The sequence below is a fragment of the Anopheles merus genome, chromosome 2R, assembly GCF_017562075.2.
Source record: "Anopheles merus strain MAF chromosome 2R, AmerM5.1, whole genome shotgun sequence".
Classification (NCBI taxonomy): domain Eukaryota; kingdom Metazoa; phylum Arthropoda; class Insecta; order Diptera; family Culicidae; genus Anopheles; species Anopheles merus.
The window spans coordinates 27,357,742-27,375,730 of NC_054082.1; the positions used below are offsets into that span (position 1 = coordinate 27,357,742).

The 17,989-nt window shown below is 48.0% G+C and overlaps 4 protein-coding genes across 4 annotated transcripts in view; 1 reads left to right on the forward strand and 3 right to left on the reverse strand.

Annotated features, from left to right (window-relative positions):
* Positions 1-1,058: 1,058 nt before the first annotated feature.
* Positions 1,059-6,002, reverse strand: LOC121590751 (bumetanide-sensitive sodium-(potassium)-chloride cotransporter-like). The gene is made up of 7 exons (XM_041910688.1): positions 5,486-6,002; positions 4,116-4,606; positions 3,403-3,938; positions 2,332-3,308; positions 1,772-2,245; positions 1,392-1,662; positions 1,059-1,294 (listed from the first exon to the last, which is right to left on the reverse strand). The coding sequence occupies exons 1-7, from the start codon at positions 5,614-5,616 to the stop codon at positions 1,181-1,183; spliced, it is 2,994 nt and encodes a 997-aa protein (XP_041766622.1). The 5' UTR covers positions 5,617-6,002; the 3' UTR covers positions 1,059-1,180.
* Positions 6,003-6,520: 518 nt separating this feature from the next.
* On the reverse strand, positions 6,521-9,187 carry LOC121590752 (coiled-coil domain-containing protein 149). The gene is made up of 5 exons (XM_041910689.1): positions 8,681-9,187; positions 7,915-8,622; positions 7,717-7,801; positions 7,458-7,602; positions 6,521-7,384 (listed from the first exon to the last, which is right to left on the reverse strand). The coding sequence occupies exons 1-5, from the start codon at positions 8,774-8,776 to the stop codon at positions 6,853-6,855; spliced, it is 1,566 nt and encodes a 521-aa protein (XP_041766623.1). The 5' UTR covers positions 8,777-9,187; the 3' UTR covers positions 6,521-6,852.
* A 1,368-nt stretch (positions 9,188-10,555) lies between these two features.
* LOC121590536 lies at positions 10,556-11,447 on the reverse strand. The gene is made up of 3 exons (XM_041910306.1): positions 11,331-11,447; positions 10,783-11,195; positions 10,556-10,709 (listed from the first exon to the last, which is right to left on the reverse strand). The coding sequence occupies exons 1-3, from the start codon at positions 11,445-11,447 to the stop codon at positions 10,556-10,558; spliced, it is 684 nt and encodes a 227-aa protein (XP_041766240.1).
* Positions 11,448-15,149: 3,702 nt separating this feature from the next.
* Positions 15,150-17,989, forward strand: part of LOC121588689 (dynein heavy chain 5, axonemal) — a 24,461-nt gene continuing 21,621 nt past the window's right edge. Inside the window, exons 1-3 of the mRNA XM_041906926.1 lie at positions 15,150-15,496; positions 17,684-17,821; positions 17,886-17,989. The exon at positions 17,886-17,989 is cut by the window's right edge and continues 198 nt beyond it. Coding sequence (XP_041762860.1) covers positions 15,287-15,496; positions 17,684-17,821; positions 17,886-17,989 — 452 coding nt within the window. The 5' untranslated portion in view covers positions 15,150-15,286. The remainder of the gene's footprint in view (positions 15,497-17,683; positions 17,822-17,885) is intronic.

Here is a 17,989-nt window from a genome sequence, read left to right on the forward strand (position 1 = left end):
TTAAACCTAAACGATTGCAAAGCTGTTGATCGTTCAGAGTTCCTTCAGAGATATCAATATTTTAGGTTTCCTTATCCAACAATCTACTGAATTAAGAGATCCTCTGTGTTTAAAGTCATTGTATAATTGTCTAGTCCGATCCATCCTTGAGCTTGACTGTGTTGTGTGGTGTTCTCAAACAATAGAGCTCTGTGCGAAAGTTGAATCTGTGCAATGTATATCTACTAGAGTCGCGGTTTATTGCCTCGCTTGCGGAGGACATTTTAATGTGCCAAACTACCGCACGCGATGTTTGTTGCATGAGCTGCAATCCCTCGCACATCGCCGAAAAAAGTTGCACAAGGTGTGTGTGTTTTAGCCAAACTGTTGAGACATCAGATTGACGCGCCTGAGTCCCTCCCCCTGAGTGACGACCCTCTATTGACAATGTGTAGACAGTTCAGTTCTTATTGCAAATCATTTGACTACGTAGAGCTTTAAAATTAGGATTTTGGATTAGTATGCGCTCAGAAATAGGCAAGATTAGTAATAACACATTTAATTAAGTGGCAAGGCTCATAGTCTATCTAATACCAGACCCATTAATTGTGGAAATAAATAAATAAATAAATAAATAACTATTAAAGCTAACTTCAATAAGATTCGATCGTTCTATATATTTCTACATGTCTCACATGTTCTTTAAGTTATCTTTCATCCACCGTTCACCGTATTTAGTTATTTAAAAAAAGCACATTTCAAACTTACTCACAAAGTCAATCCTTTCTCTATTTCCATGATTACCCAACAAATCGTAAAAGCGGTTTGATGTGTTGTGAAGTGTAAAGCTTCACGATGCCCCAAACGAAGATCGTCGATCCGTCCGCCCATTACGGCCGTAGCAAAACACATCGTCCGGCCTGATTCAATTAGCACGTGCAGCACGTATGCTTTCCCAATTTACGTCCGACTGTTGGATGTCGAAGAATGGCGCTAAATTTGCAATCAAGGGTTCGAGCGTGGCATTCAGCACTGGTAAGAGAGAGAGACACACACACACACACACAAAACAACTCCTGATAGGACTGTGAAGAATTGATCGTGCAATGTTTGTGTTTTTTTTTAAATTTTTCGATCTGCTTTATTTCATACCGAGCAACACAGCATCTATGTAACAATCGCGTAAAGGTGGGCTTACGGTTTAGGAGTAGAAGGTGAGCACCTCCGTTTGGTTGCCGCGCACCAGCAGGAACGGTGGCATATCCTTGGTCAACATTTCTAGCCAAGACATGTACAGTACGGCCGATACGGTGTCCTGGTTGCGGGAAAAGGAGAAAGGTGGAGCGAACGTGAGTTTAAGCAAGCGTTTACGCAACACGCATGGTTGCAATGGTTTCGCGCCACTACCCTACCTGTCTGGGGACGGGCATTGACATGACGATAAGCGAGGCCGACTTCGAGTGTTCCAGTAGCAGCTCGCGCAGGCGCAGCTGGCGGTTCGTCTTGACTTCGAGCTGCTGCTTCTCCGACTCGGACAGCACGGGCAGATCGTCGTTCGTGTCGGCGACGGTGCGCAACAGCTCCCGGTGCTCCTCGATGGTCGATGCCATCGGCTTGTCCGTCACCTTGACCATCGTGAGGCTGAGATAGCTGATACGCAGCTTGTCGAGCAGCAGTTTCAAGCTTGAGGTGCGATAAAAAAAAAAGTAAAACCAAACCGGATTATAAGAGCTTTAAGCAAGCCCTCTCCTCTACTGCACTGCGTGCGGGGCCGTCGTCATTGGCCACTTACTTCGTCTCTTCCTCCTGCACGTTAACGGACGACAGTGCAAACACCCGTATCTTACACTTTTCCCACTTCGAGCGGGTCGTGATGATGTACGGCAGCAGCATCGTGAGGCCACCGTCGTCGTACAGCCACCAGACGTCGATCGTGCCCTTCGGTTGCTTCTGCTTGAACAGGTTCGCTTCCGGCTCGGCCACGACCGGTGGCGCCGGATAGTCGAACGCCGGTGCAGCGTGGAACGTGGGCGCTGGGGACGTCTGGCTGGAACGGTTCGACTGCATCAGCTCGTGCAGGTCGAGGTTGGAGTTGACGGGCATTAGCGAGCGGCGAGCGGCCATCCGCTTCGAGGTGAACGATACGGTCGTTTCCTGGGGCGAGGGAATGGTCGTGTAGAGGTCACTGCTCGACAGGCCCTTGAAGATGTCGAGCCCCTTGCCCATGCGCAGAATCAGCAGGGCGAGCCGGTTATCGAACGCGGTACTGGGGCGCGGTGGGAAAGAGAGACAAAATGATAGCAACCGCACCCTAGGAAGCACTACTACTGCTCTTACTGCTATCCAACTTACTGCAATGTGTTGTAGTACGCATTCAGCTGCTGATGGTTCGCCACCCGCCAGTTCGTTTTGTAGCCCAGCATGAGAATGTTCGGTGCCAGCCGGCCGAACCCGGTCGACTGGATCAGGCACCGTGCGCCCTGGTCGAAGTCGACCCCGTCCACGATTTTGTAGAACGCGCGAATGTTCGAGTCCTTCAGGTAGCTCTTCCCCATGTCGGACAGGGCCCGGCGCCGCTTGTACGGCAGTCGCTGCGGTATGATGTTGCCGATCACCATCAGCGAGCTGTGCTTGGTGATCAGGTGGGCCAGATCGATCAGTGCCGGCCGTTGCATCGGGTCGCCCGCGATCGCCAGGATTTGCGGCTGATAGTTCTTCACGTGATCGCTCGTGCCCTCCAGGTTGAGGGTGGAGTTGAGGGCGGTTTTGTACGCCTGGGCCTGCACCGAGGAGCCCCAGTTTGCTTCCGGCTTGCGGTACACGACCACCAGATACAGCACAAAGATGAACGCCATCGCAATGAAGGACGACACGACGGAGATGAGGAACATGATCGCGACGCACAGGACGGTAGCGAGCAGGCTGACGTACGGGTGGTAGTAGCGGAAGGTTGGCCGCCAGCCGAGCGGCTTCACGGTGGCCGCGTGGAACGTGCAGAAGTTGATGAACGCGTACGACGCCAGGTACAGGTTGGTGATGAGGGACGCGATCGCATCCAGATCGGCAATTAGGATGAAGATGAGCGAGACGAGAAACACGAGCCCGTACCCGCGGTACGGTTCACCGTGCTTGCCGTAGCCCTTGGAGAAGAAGATCAGCCCGGGATAGATGCGATCGATGCCGAGCGCCTGGATGAGCCGCGGTACGGAGAGGATGTTCGTGAGGGCGGTACTGAGCGTTGCCGCCCAGCAGCCGGCGTACGTGATCGCGCTGGTCAGCGAAATGAGCTGCATCACCGTGTAATCGTTGAGCAGACCGTACGTACAGTTCTGTGGAAGGAAAATAAAAAAAAACGCACACACAACCGATTGAGCCGATTCGCTCCTGTCTCTGTCAACTTCCCACGACTCCTGTGCTACTTACACCGGTGGCGCAGCTGGTAAAGGTGACGCCCACCAGATCGGACGCATTGCCGGACGCTTCCCGGACGGCGGCACCGGCCGCCATGAACGAGAACAGCACGTACGAGATGGCGGATATGAGGCAGGCCCACAGCGTACCCTTCGGGATGGCCTTGGCCGGGTCGCGCAGATCGCCACAGATGTTCGCCCCGCTCTGGATGCCCGTCACGCTCGGGAAGAAGATGGCGAACACGCTGAAAAAGTTCTGCTGCACCCCGTTCATCACCGTGTAGCCCGGGCCCATGTTGGCGGCGAGCAGGGACGCCGAGATGCCCAGAAAGCCCTTGCCGAGCTCCTCGCTGGACGCGCCCGGACCGATGATCGCACCGATGATGAAGTTGAAGATCGCGACAACGATCAGCACCAGCAGGAAGTTCTGGGCCTTCACCTCCCAGTCCATGCCGATGGCGCAGATGATGATCATGAGCAGCAGAAAGGCGGACCCGACGATGCGAATGTCGTTCACGCCACCGTCGACGATCTTCGTATTGAGGCTTCCTGTGTGTGTGTGTGTGTGTGTGTGTGTGTGTGTGTGTGTGTGTGTGTGTGTGTGTGTGTGTGTGTGTGTGTGTGTGTGTGTGTGTGTGTGTGTGTGTGTGTGTTTTTGGGGTGGGGGATGGTGCATTTCGTTAATATACGAGGACGTAGATGACCGGGACCACTGCATCTACTTACGCAGCAGATCGTTGAGCGAGCTGCAGAAACCGATCGTGTTCATGGCCGCGTTCACCGAGTTGGCAAACGCGAACACGATACCGACCGACGCCCCGAACTCGGCACCGAGCGACCGGGAAATGATGTAGTACAGGCCGCCGCTCTTGATCTGGCCGTTCGTGCAGAGCGCCGACAGGGACAGCGTGGTCATGACGCACACCACGTACGAGAGCGCGATGATGATCAGCGTCTGCACGATGCCGGCCTGCCCGACGACCCAGCTGAGGCGCAGGAACAGCATCACGCCCCAGATGTTGAGCAGGCAGGGTATGAGCACACCCTGCACCCAGCCGAGCCGGAACGCGTGGCCCGGCGCTTTCGCTTCCTCCTCGAGCTGTTCCTCCGGTTCGCCGCCGGACTTCGAGTCGCGATCGCCGTGCAGCACCCCGATCGACGGCCGCTTGGCATTGCGCTGCGATGCCCGGTAGTGGTCCAGCCGGGGCAGTGGCTCACTGTGAACGAAGGGTTCAAACGAAGGTTGGGTGGGTTTGGGATTAGCAGTGACCGTGATGTCGGTTGGAGGTGATGCTTAATCTTAAGACGTGGGACACGCGCGCGGATTAGTAGGCACGACAGGCACGACGACAGGCGAAGGTACATTTCAGGGCTGACCGGGGCTCAGGGCATCCGTGCCATGGGAGTTGGCTGGTGACGGGTGAGTCGTAATCAAATTAATAGGCTCAGCGGACACCAGCAGTTCGGTGGGGGGAGTGAGTAGGGGCTTGAAATTTTCACACCATTAGTTAGCGAATATTAGCGGATGAGTGAGTACGGCAAACAGATCGGGTGTTAATTGATTCATTTTTGTGTGTATGTGTATGTGCAGATAGTGCCATAATAGCAGCGAGAGATAGATTCATTGCAGCGGCGTGGTACGGCCGCTACCCGTAGACTGAGACTAGGTCATTGGAGTTTGCAATGAGCGATTCTTGGAAAAAAACAGTGCCGTAGTATTGCAAAATTCTATTCCCAGCGAAGAATTGGTTGTTTTCAAATCAATGGATTTCAGAACAGGTTCTCCATCTTTGCAAGAATCATATCTGTACGACTGTTTTCAACTTCAGAGAGCATTTCGTAAGCAACCACGAGTCACATGGGTGTCCATGTGCGCGGAGCCTTTCACAAAGATCTTGGATGACTCGTCTTAGTTAAAGCAATGCTTTTAGATGATCGAGGATTGATTAGCTGTGATTGGTTGAATTATAACAGAATTATAAACCAAATCTTTTGAAAGGTATCTCTGGGTGTGTTCGTGATTAAAATCCAGAAAATTTCGCAACTACACCACGTGATCATCGATAATGCTTTGTCTAAACCTTGGCCCTACTTACCTTAGCCCAAGCAGACTATCCCGATGGATGCGGCCATTGCCATTGTTCATCTCCAGCACGACCGATTCGTCGGAGACCACCACGGCCCGGTTATCGTACCCCTTGCCGCCGGTGGCATCGTTACGCACCATTGTACAGTGACACTAGATTCAATATTCTTGTACCCAGAACTCACTGAACGTTTGCTGTTTTTCCACTTGTGTTGTCACACTCCTTCACTTGTCTTTTATACAAAGGATCGTCTTTTGGTTACAATTTCCGACACACCAACTGAAAAGTCACTGCGTGTACGCGCTGTATGTGCTCGCTCACGGACCATCCACCAATGCTGCCATTGGAGTTGGAGGTTTGGTTGATAAAGTCCCTTCACTTGTTGCCTTGGCGTGTGCCTCCCACTGCACTGGGCGAACCATTCGCTTGGTTACAGGAAAATGTTGAGGAAACCGGAACCGACACCCGCACCAACGATCGACCGTCCCGTTAATACCCGAAACACCGTCTGAGCGTGGCGCAGGGCTGACCGTCTTATATATATAGAGATGGTGCGGATCTGTGCAAGCAGGGCCCTCTGTAGTGTATTGGGAGGGGCGGACGGACTGGGGGTTGGCTTGAGCCGATAAATCTCACCTCCAGTAGCGATTTGTATTTTCGCCCTCCTCCGCCTGCCCCATGTGATTGCTGGGAGTTAGGCGGTAAACTCACCTGTCGTTGCGTTGCGGTGAGTTTTAGCGAATTGCCGCTAACATGACGATTCGGCTCGATCCTGCGCCTTGCGCCGGGTGGAACAATGATGCAAAGATTAGCGCATCGGACAATTGGCCAGTGTCAACGGCACCAACACTAGACACCAGGGGGCAGCGGATGGTGATCGTCGGGAGGTTCCGAGTCCGTGTGCCCCAAAACGTCATGCAGCATGTGCTCTTGAAGGGGCAGACACACAGATGCGATCAATATTCTACCAGACCGTTGAGCAAACAGACACATGCCCGATCGAATGATTTACTTTCTTCGTGATAGATAAACATCGATAAAAAAATATATCACCCAAGCAAACGTGCCATTCTGTAGCTTTGGTTCTGTTCAAGTGTTTATTACTGATAACATGTTTGTTTCCTGATCCGGTTCGGCTCAAATCTGTCACACGTTTTTTTTTCTTTTCTGCTGCGTCGATCTGACGTCACGGAAGGATAAATCAAGTTCGGGGCGGAATTAATTACCACCATCAGCTCCAATAGTGCCATAGCGAGGAAAGGTAAGCGACTGTTCTTGGCTGGATAGGGTGCTTTAGCGTAAGGAGAGGTGGGTACAACACGATTCGAAAAACGCAAATAACAAAAGAGATCAGCCAAGATCAGCACGGTGACTGTTTAGGAGGTGCAATCGCCGGACGACGCTTCCTTGAACTGCTCGATGAGCGCCGCAATATCGTCGGGCAGTTGGGGTAGCTGCTCGTCCGCACTAAGCTCACGTTCGACGGACGCTACCAGTTGCGCGATCGCTGCCTGCAGTTCTTCCGCGTTGGAGGTGTTTGTCGTCGCACTGTCGCCCGTGCAGCGTCCAGCAACGACATCGTCGTCCTCCTCTTCCTCCTCGTCGGAGCAGCTCAGCACGCAGCTCTTGTTCGAGCTGGACGATAGTGGTTCCGTGCGCTGACCGCTGTGCGATGGACCGCTGGAACTGTTGCCCTCTAGCGGGCCGACCGGGTCGAGTGTGTGGTCGGACGTTTCCCTGGCGTGTCGCACAATAATTTCGCCCTCCTGGTGGTGATCAACCGTGGCCGAGCTGTAACCGTTCAGCAGGTACTGCGACGGCGAGAGACTCGCCATAGTGGCCCGATCGTCACAGCCAGCAAGCGTTTTGATGTGTCGCTCCAGTTCCGCTATTTTTGTAGCCAGTAACCTGCAAAGGGAGGAAATGAGAAAGAGCGTGAAACACAGCACCCAAAAAATCCCCTTCCTTCGTAACACCGTACTTGTTCGTCTTTTTCTGATGCGAGAGAGCGAGGCTCTTGTCGTTCACGTTGTCTAGCAGCGCTAGACAGAGCGATTTCAGATCGGATATGGTGGCCGCCTTGAGCGGCAGCTCGTCGACGGTTCCATTCTCCAGCAGGTGTTTCACTGAGAGGTGGGGGAGGGATGAAATAAAGGAAAGGTTATTAGCAGCTACACCTAATCCACTACAGTTGTACAGCGATTGAACGACAGACAGAGAACGAGCGGTGTGATGCAAACCTTGTGAATGGGACATGATCGTTTTGTTATTGTTGTTAGTGCCAAGCTTGATAATGCCTTTCTTCCGGTTCGTTTCCAGCATGGACTGGTAGGCATGACGTGTTAGGTTTGAGTAAAAAATAATATGATCACACACGTGAGCTGTTAGTTCGCCAAACACCCCGAGGGGAATTTTTCCTAATTAAACCGAACAATTACCTTATATTTGCTTGCTGCTTGTCGCGCCAAACTTAGCTCGTTTTCGATGTTGGCAATCTTCTCGGCCTGGTATTTGTTCTCCAGTATCAGCCCGTCAATGTCCAGCAGTGTCTGGGAGGCACCACCAGCACCACCAGCACCCCTCAGCGCAACGTTCAGCTCGTGGTTCAGTCGGTGGGCTTTGCACTTGTACGCGTCCCGTTCCGTGACGGTTTCCTCCTTTTCGTCCAGCAGCGACCGAAAGTCGTACTGCAGCTGAGCGTTCCGCTTCCTCAGCTGCTCCAGCTGCGCGATGAGCTGGGACTTTTCCGCCTGCCACGTCTTATCGCCGTTGGCGGAGAGTAGCGATTCGTTGGTCGCCCGCAGCTTGCCGCACGTGTCCTGCAGCTCTACGTTTCGCGCGCGTACCACCTTTATGTCGCCCTCGAGATCGTACAGCCGCTGCTTGAGCGATTCCACCTCCGTCGTGAGCGCTTCGTTGCGTTCGCGCGTTTGCTTCACCAGCAGACTTACGGCGGAACTGTTGCCAAACCCGGCCGCCTGGAAGTCGGGCGCGTTCAGGCTGTTCTTGATGGCGGAGTACCGCAGCTGTATCGTTTCGGCCATCAGCTTAAACTGGTCCCGCTCGGTGCGGCACTTCTCGAGCTCGTAGCGCATAATTTTCAGCGCCTCCACCTTGCTTTGCAGCTTGCGGCTGAGGGCTGTGTACTGGAAGCGTTCATGGGAAATTAGTAAGTTGTAATACACCGGAAACACACACACTAACCTCCTGTTCATCGCTTTCCGTATCCATATGGTTACTTTTGGGTGCGATGGTGGTGGCCGATTTTTTTCTGCCTCTTGCCATAGCCGCAGTGGCCATTTTTAATGTTTTTGATTCGTTTCCGATCACAGTTTTGATTTTCCCTTTTGCTTTACATCGGACACTTTTGATGGGGTGGTTCTGGGAAACTCTTACTTTCTGGCCAGCAGGCAACGATTGCGTGGAATGATTGTTGTCATCGATTTTTGTTTGCTTGCCCCTCTGCTCCGTGGTTTGGGCTGAAGGGCTGTAGCGGGTAGATTTGATATGAATCCAGTGTGTTTTACTTATAAATCGCTCTTTTAAAGGGTCGGGCAAAATTGTAAGCAAACGAACTATCCAACTACGTTGAGTTTTGTAGAATTTTCACCATAATTCCATTAATTTTACGATGTTTTTTTCTGTAGTTTCTGCACTTTGTTTATATTGCTTCTGTCAGGCAGATTTGGTAGTCCCGTTGGGCAAGGTGAGGGTTTTTGACGTTAATAAATCGCTGCTTCTCGCTCATTTTATCTACCCGTCATTTACCGTTCAAATAGACATAGAGCGTCAAAACGTAGCTCAATTTTGCAAACAGAGCTACTTGTCTCGCGCGACATTTCTGCTTCATACGAAACAATCGAATTTTCCAGATTGTTTACAAGCCAGATTAATGCCAAACGCTTAAAAGATTTGAACACATTTTAACTTATTTTTTGTGTTTTCAAACATAGAACAAGTTGGTTGACTTGGTCAAATGAGCTACTTTGGTCTACGCCGAGGGAAAATTGAGTTATTTTTTTGTACAAAAATCATCGCCAGCGAGGGAAATTCGCATCAATTTGGTGCGTTTTTGGCCTTAGAGTGTGGTGTGGTGACACTAGTGCGTTGATGACTCGGAGATTCGGTCTTCAAAATAATGTTTGAAAGAAAATGTAAAAGTTTTTATGTTTAATTGCATTTAGGAAAAGTTTTACGTCCGGGTTTGTTTGGTGCAACACTGAAACCGGGCACAAAAATTCATTTTTTTAGAAATACCTGCACATTCGACGTTCTGTAGCGTATAATGTATAGCGTATAATACGTATAATGTAAATTCCAATTTATTATTCTTTTCTTTACAAATTTGCCTTAATTTACTTTAACAACTAGGTGAGCTTTACTCTAGTGGTGGGAGCTCAGAATCGGACCTACACGATTCCGATTCCGTTTTCGGAATCAATTCCGGAGCCGATTCCGGTGCTGATATCGATTCCGGAGTCGATTCCGGAGCCGATTCCGGAGCAGATGCCGAAGTTGACTCCGCAGCAGATGCCGGAGTTGACTCCGGAGCCGATTCCAGAGTCGGCTCCGGAATCGATTCCGCGAACAGAATCGGCTCCGGAATCGAAATTGACCTGGGAATCGCTATTTGCCCCGATCACGGATCCATAATTGACTGCAGAATTAGAATTAGCTCTGGAATGTGAATTAGTTCTGGAATTGAAAAAAGATGTTTTGGAAGCGAAATCATTCTTGGAATCTCCATCAGAATGGATCTTTTACGTAAATTTTGAAGTAAATTTTGATTTTTTGCGGTTATCAATAGTATTATGATTGGACTCAAACGCCGGTCCAGTGGCGATACCGAAACTGACTGCGTTTGGAAGTTGATGCTAATATAGGAGCCAATTCCGATTCGAGAGCCGATTTCGATTCCGGAACCGTTTACGGAATCAATTCTGGAGCCGATGCTAGAGTCGATTCCGGAATCGATTCTGAAAATTGGTTCCGGACCTACTATCCCGAATCGATTCCAAAAAAACTGTGGAGCTAGCCGGAATCGATTCCGACAAAAACTTCAATTTTCCTATCACTACTTCACTCAAGTTTAGAATAATGTGCCAGCAACGATTTAGGACAGCTTTCGTAAATCAGCTCACAGTTGGCTCCACTCGCGCCAAGATTTTCCGCCATCTCGTACTTAACCCGGTCACGATATTCCGACTCTCCAAAGGAACGATGAAAAGATGGACTGCAAAATAGTTGAAAGGTTAGATAAAATAGATCCTTTTCATCGGGGGAAACCACCCCACCTATATCCTTACGTGAGCAAAAAATGTGCCACCTCCATCAGCACATCCTCCCTGCCGTTCGGTTCGCGGTGAAAGGGACTGTGCGCCAGCTCGCAGATACTTTTCGCCAAACAGTCAGCACCGAACTCCATCGCCTGGAGCAGCTCTTCCGCGGCATGGTACAACTGCCCCGCCGTCAAGTCGGAGCTGGGATGCGTAACGGAGCGCTTGTAGTCGCGGGCAGACACGACGGTGGTCGGTTTGAACCGCCCCTGCACCACACCGATGAGGGCCCGCGCCCAGTACGCCGGCTTGTAGAAGTCTAGCAATCGAAACGGCAGATTGTAGTTGACCTGGAACCCCAAATTGATACCGAGCCGCCGGACGGCGTACTCCTGTTTCGGTGGCTTAAACAAGCGCCCATTTGTAACGGTGCACATCGTGACCTGGGAGATGATGGGAGCAGTGATCGGGGAGGGGAGCATTAACAATTGCCACTCGGGTGATTGATTAAGGGACCGGTGTGATGGTTTACTCTTTCAGCGGCCGGTTTGGCACTTGGTTTTTTTTTTGCTACCTACCTGCAGTGTGGTCATGGGTGGGAAAATCAATGCTTTTGCTTGTCCGCTGGCAACAGCACCCGCCCAGCAGCAGTGGTTCAGTAGGGCGGATAGGAGAAAAATTGCTCGGAACTTCATCTCTTGTTCGGGTAACAGCAACTACTGACAATGGACTGGGCAGGAAAAGTGTCTTTTTTGGGGGAATTCTAGAGCAACATTAAGATGTCACAGTGAAAGTGATTTGTTTGCTCAGCGAGGTGAGAAGGTGCAAATAAGTGTTCTTTGTTAGCGAGAGGGTTCTGGGTTGCGGTCGGCTGCCTATGAAAAGCTAAGCCTTGTTAGTTAAATTGTTAGCACCTTTCCAAAGCGTGTCTCAGTCGGAAGCGGGCGTTGAAATTGAGAACATTGGGAACTGTCTTGTGTCTAGCTATTGCTCCATCAAGTGGTTACAAAAAGGCCCAAATCCGACAACTACCTGTTGCAAGTGTAAAAGGTTAAATCTCTTATTTCACCAGTTTGTTAAACATTGAATGATACGGAGCGTGACAGTGTGTCGTGTTTTCCATCTGCTGCTTACCGCGTTTCCCTATTCTCTTTTTACCATTTTGATGCTGGAAGGGACGCACTGTGCCTTATCCCAGGGCAATAAAGTACCTTCCGGAATAGATGGTGCGTACCGTCGTAAACCATATCCAACCCACCTTCCAAACGCCAACAGGCTCACGCACAATAAATCAAGCGCAAATAAACATAAACGAGCATAATTTTCACATTTTCTTTTGCCGAAAAACATCGTTCGCGCGTTTTGTACTAAAGGCTACAACAAAAGGCGTTTCGCTTTCGGTGGTGATAATGCCGGATTTTTGTAAGCCTGCTGGAATACTGGCTGCAATACAGCGAATTGTTTGCCTTCAAGACGATGATGCAACTTAACCTAATTTCATACCAGATGGTTCGGATCATCGCAGCATTATGACTGCAAGCCAGTAGAAACTACGCAACTAATCTTCTCTCGAAAGGATTGAAAGTACAATCGCGCTATAGTTGGATCACGTGACAATCCTGCGAATTATTGGACAGTAAAAGAAGAAAAATACAAATAATGCTGCCACCCCATTTTCCGACGTGGTTGTGATTTGAAATCGGGACGAAATCGAAAACGTGGACGGAAGGCACATTTCTAGACTGCAAAATTTTAGATTAATTTCTTGCCATTTCCACAGCCCGTCCTCTCCATTGCAATGTCAGTGCAAAAGGCGTGAATGAATCCGTACAACGTTCACAGCGCACCGTGAACCGGCAAAGATCTGGCACGTGCAACGCGGTCGATGGCTTTAATGTTTGGCTTGCCTTTGGGCCAAAGGTGTTGATTTTAATGCGTTTATGGTTTTGCACCTAACTGTCTACTGCTGTTGTCTTTGAATCATTTCAATTTCATTTGTATTTTTTGTTTGCTTCCTTTTTCCTTAATACGACAATGCACGCAAAGGTCATTGGTATTGTTTGTTGGCGGCATGGAATGGAATGAAATTAACAAGTGTATTTTTCTGTTTTTGTTTACACAACACCCAAAGCGTCGTTGGCAACAGACATTAGCAACGGCGTTTCGGTTTGTGGTAACGGACGCAACAGATTAACAGCTGAGTAGGCTGTGAAGGACATTGTGCAAAGTTTAAGCAACAAGCGTGGCGTATTGATCTAACTGCGCGGAACGCCCGTTGTTGAATGAATTGTTTATGAATGAGGAGCAAACAAACGACCTTAACCTTTTCCCACCTGTTGATCACCTGTCTCCTCAGACAATGGGTCGAGGTTTAATGATGAATGAATTTATACGGAAACGTTCTTGAACTATTAATAGACCAGCAACAGGCGGTATGGCTAGGCGTGGCATTGTTGTTTCCAAAAATCGATGAATAAACAAAAAGAGATTGTTTCTGTTGATATGGAAACGATAAGTTTGGTTATAAGTGGGACGACACCTTGCGGCGTCGATTAAAGAGCATCCTTGATGTTTGTTGTGTTTGTGATTTTTTTTACTGAAACTTAAAGCTGGACGCCATCGTTTACCTCGCTTAGCAAATGGTAGCCCAACAATAAAAGATTATTTGATGATTTTGTTATGAATGGAATTACATAGAATTTTATGGAAAAATGACCTAATTTCTTCTAATCTAGGAAGTATTTTTCAATTAGTATGTTTGTAATTAATTATTAAATAATTATTAATTACTAAGCTATGTTATTTATAATAATTACTTATAATATTTATGACTATTTTTTATTAATATGTTATTCCTACATTTTCATTTGATATTTCAATTATTCATGTACAGGCGGACGCCGAGATACACGGTTCATGGGGACCAAAAACGGTCGCAAAATACCGCGTATCTCGAATTTCGTATAATTTTGCTTGGCATAATAAGTTTTAACAATTATTAGATATAATTATAATCTATAATCTATCTATAATTGTTGTACTGTATACAACAATTTTAAACCTTCTTAAAGCTTTAAAAGTTCAACCAGAAAGGAATATATTTTGCATTTGACAATTGATGTGTCAAATCAGTACGATTTGCTCAAATAACAGTCAAATTTAGAAATCCGCGTATCGCCAAATTCGTGTATCTCGGGGACCACCTGTGTTCTGAATTATGGTATTATGACCTTGGCTCAATTATTACCAACGGAATAGTAAGTCCTTGCTATGTGATGTCTTTCTGGACAACGAAACAATCCACAAGGTTTGTTATATCCAGCGTGTGCGTTCATTGATTGTTTGGTTCATACTAAACTAGACAGAGATCGATTTCCGATCTTCTATTCTACGCAGACATGCCGGCCTATACAGGTTTTCGAGACTCAATTCATTACCACGCAGCCGGATGGTCAATCCTTGATACGGGGGCACGGTCCATTCTGGACTTGAACCCATGACGGGCATGTTATTGAGTCGATCGAGTTGACGATTGTACCACGGGAACGCCCCCAGATCGATTTCCAATATGTAATGCAAATAGAACAACCGTTTTTAATTTTAACATAGATCATACCAAACCAAATTCAATTGAAATACGCTATAAAATCTTATAAATATAAAACTACAAAATATATAATTCCATTGTATTTCAAGCAATGAGTAATTGCAAGCAGGGATCGGTAGACTCCAATCTTTCCAAACAGGGACAAACTTTTTGTAGGAGTTTTCGGGTCTAACACGTTAGAATCCTGTATAGATTTTTTTTATTGTAATTGATAACATAAGAAACTTTGCTTTCGATTTTTTATTCACGTAAAAAAGGATTTTGCTAACTCAATAATTGTTTAATTCAATGTGAATTCAACCGATTGTTTCTTCAAAAAATATCAGCAAGTAACACAAAAACGAAAAAAAATCATTATTTCTTTAATAATAGTTGAGGTCTTTTTGAAAAACATTGAAACTTTCATAAACATATTTCATAAATTAGACAGTTTTCCTGAAAAGTGTACCTACTCCTGACATTAGAATGTTTGGTAATTGCGTCGTAGCAAAACCGACTGAATACACGCGCGCGAAACGCTTAGCAACGCAAACCGGCTGTTGATCGCCGTTCAACAAACTGCAATTCGCTCAAGGCCTTCACATTTAGGACTCCACCAAGGGAGTGGTCTCGAAGGAACAGTATCCTTTTGTCGTCATATACCTTTAACTACACAAGGGAGCATGAAACAGATAGAAAGCACCCGGTGCATTCGTTCTGTAGTAAGACCGTGCAAAGCCCATAGCAACGCAATAATCAGCGCGATAGAATAGTTGTTGAATTTCAATTCGATTTTTCACTTTTCCGCTAACCGTTGCTTCGAGTGGACGTGTGTGTTGCAGCAGTGGTGTGAAAGTGATTGTAAATTTTCCATACATTTCTGTACACAGCTTTACTACCCAGCTTTTAATAACCATCGGGTGAGCGTACGATCGGCGTGCGATCATCATGGACGATCAGGACGATGGCGATGAGCAGGATATGGAGCAGGACCCAATGGACGGTGACCCCAATGGTGATGGTGACGGGGACGGCGATGGCGACGGTGAGGACGGTGCGGACGGCGAGGACGGCGATGGAGAAGGCCACGAGCACGAGCGGGACAGTGAGGAAGAGGAGGAACCGGAAGAGGAAATCTCCGAAGGTGATCTGCTGCAGGTATGCGCCACGGTGCTGGTCTGGAGGCCTGGCCACGTGCTCCGGTTGTGTGCTAAATCTGTCATGAAAGATACGACCAAGCACCAGAGCCGGAACAGGAGTGTTGCGTAATTTTTGAATGGTAGCATGTTTTGAAATTTTGCAGCAGCACACGAGGCACTAACGGCAGGCTGCTAGCTGCCACTGTAAAGTAAAGCCGTTTTAGAGCAAGTTTTTTTTTTTGTTTTGGTTTCTGCTAGTGATTTTCATAACATTTTTACTCTTTTTGTGTGGTAGAATTTTCGCCATGTTTGATTTTTTTGTGCTTGAGTTTTCTTTTTTTATGATTAAGCCGCCATTTTGTTTAACGATTAAACAGCTCATACCCTGGCCCAGGTCTGGGGAAGTTCGGGACTGTGAGAATAACGGTCGAGTATCGATCGAGGGGTAGGTACGTTGGGATGCTTACCAGCAAAGACACGACAAGGACAAATGCCAACGGGCACCCAGAGCACCGAGAAGCACGGCGCAATAAGTGATTCGCTTCCCGGCTGGTTTATGCATCAGTTAACGGGATGTTTCAATGTTTTAAAAAGTGTTATTTTTGGATTTATTGATTTTACCAGAAGGGAGAGCGAGAGAGAAAGAGAGAGAGAGAGAGTTGTTTGCTGCGAGGCGTTCTGTGTCGTATGGATGCACAGCAACAATGGACGTTTGTTTATTTCCAGCATTTGCTAGCTTTAAAGTGTCTCACTGCATCGGAAGACACTGGTTGATGTTCTCCGTTCGCGTGTATTTGCGCTTCCTTCAGACAGCATTGCATCGCTTCCACCCTTCGTAGCTTCGCATAACGTTTCCAATCCCGTACTTCCGTCAACGTTCTAATTATTCTACGAAATAGCAATGTCCGCTCTAACGAAGCGATAAAATTACTACCAGATTAGTGTGGACGTCGCTGGATGCTTGAGACGGATGAAGGAAGCTTTCTTGATGAAGAAGAGCATTGCAATGTGGTGAATCTGTTCCTTGCTATGCTTCTTTGATCAGCCGGCCTCTCAAGGATACAGCCGGCAAGAAAGAATGTCCGGCCGGACATCGTGCGGTCATGCATCGTAGCATGGATGCTTTTATCGTTAGTTGAAAATGTTTCCAATATCGGATTCAATCACGCAACGCGGCAACTGCTCGAAGGCAGACAATGGCTGTACGGCCCAGGAAGTGCCTGGAGCCGGACCTTTTGTGCCGACTTACTAGATAATAGCATGCGTAATGGGTTAAGTTTTTTGGGTGCCGCGGTGCTATTTTTGTCAAAAGCTTGAAAAGATTGCATGAACCTAATAAGATCGAAAAAATTGCCCTTTCCATTTGGAGCATGATTTTGTACGCAAAAGCAAGACCGTTCCACTGAACTTTTCAGTTTATTAAGCGTAGTTTTCCCATACTAATACCGTACGACATTTGCCTGTTCCCGATTGCTTCTATTCCAGATACAGTGCAAGCGCAAGCACAAGCCGACCTACTCGCAGTGAACCTAGTGACTAGTTGTAGTACAGTTTTGCATGCATGTTTTGTACTGATTTTGTTTAACAATTTTTGTATTTTTTTATGTTAATAATTATACACATCATTTCATAGGATATTCATTTCAGCTACGGTACAGTGTAGTGTAAAACATACCTTTCAGTTGGGCATACCCCCGTCTGTACTGTATTGCCTAGTGCGAAGATGACTCTTTGCTCCTTAATACTCTCGCATGAGCCGATCTCTTGAATGCGTTCGATTGTACAGTGCATAGAATAGAATTTTTTATAACAAAAAACACCATTTGCAGTGTGCCTTGCAAGTAGTGAGTGTGAACAGCAGTACGGAAGTCATCACTAAAATCAAACGCTTTGTACTAGCGATCACTAAATCCGCCCAACCGAGGGAAGGTCCATGTAAATGACAGTGCATTACTTCTTCATCACCGTAAACGTGTTTGATTAGTCTTTTACCTCCTTTTTTTTAAAAAAAATTTTCACCTTACGTGTGTAAGCCGTGGGATTGGTAATAGTGACTGATTTTGTATTCCCTTCCCTGGTGCGCCTTCGCCTTCCGGGGGTTAACACACACGCACGCACAATTTTGCTGTTTCCACTGTTGGTTGGCGTGGTATTTTTGTTATCCGATCCCCTTTGAAACGTCATGACGGAATCGCCGGACTCACAGCGCCGGCGGGAGGAATGCGAGCGCAAGGCACGGCGCGGTGAGATGGACCCGCGGCTGGAGTTTACCTTCCAGCTGCTGATGGACGCCACCGGGCTGCCGAGACATCAGATCATGGACCACATCTTCGAGGGGAACATGGTGCGTGGCAGCGTATGCCGATGACGATTGCAACTGCTTCGCTAACGATACGGCTCATTCCCAGCTGGACGAGATCAATCAGCTGTTTCTGCCGAACATGCGCAACAAGCTGATGTGGTTCTACCAGGAGGTGGAGGACGTCGATCAGCCGGGCGACCGGGACGCGAA

Bases quoted from the DNA above. Each gene is read 5' to 3' on its own strand.
- LOC121590751 (XM_041910688.1), bottom strand. From the start codon at position 5,616: ATGGTGCGTAACGATGCCACCGGCGGCAAGGGGTACGATAACCGGGCC. The intron at 3,939-4,115 runs GTAAGTAGATGC...ACACACACACAG, and splicing joins CTCGCTCAACGATCTGCTGC to GAAGCCTCAATACGAAGATC. The intron at 3,309-3,402 runs GTAAGTAGCACA...TTCCTTCCACAG, and splicing joins TTACCAGCTGCGCCACCGGT to AACTGTACGTACGGTCTGCT.
- LOC121590752 (XM_041910689.1), bottom strand. From the start codon at position 8,776: ATGGCCACTGCGGCTATGGCAAGAGGCAGAAAAAAATCGGCCACCACC. The intron at 7,802-7,914 runs GTAATTGTTCGG...CATGCCTACCAG, and splicing joins AAGCAGCAAGCAAATATAAG to TCCATGCTGGAAACGAACCG. The intron at 7,603-7,716 runs GTTTGCATCACA...CCCACCTCTCAG, and splicing joins GATCATGTCCCATTCACAAG to TGAAACACCTGCTGGAGAAT.
- LOC121590536 (XM_041910306.1), bottom strand. From the start codon at position 11,447: ATGAAGTTCCGAGCAATTTTTCTCCTATCCGCCCTACTGAACCACTGC. The intron at 11,196-11,330 runs GTAGGTAGCAAA...ATCATCTCCCAG, and splicing joins CACCCATGACCACACTGCAG to GTCACGATGTGCACCGTTAC. The intron at 10,710-10,782 runs GTAAGGATATAG...ACTATTTTGCAG, and splicing joins GTGGCACATTTTTTGCTCAC to TCCATCTTTTCATCGTTCCT.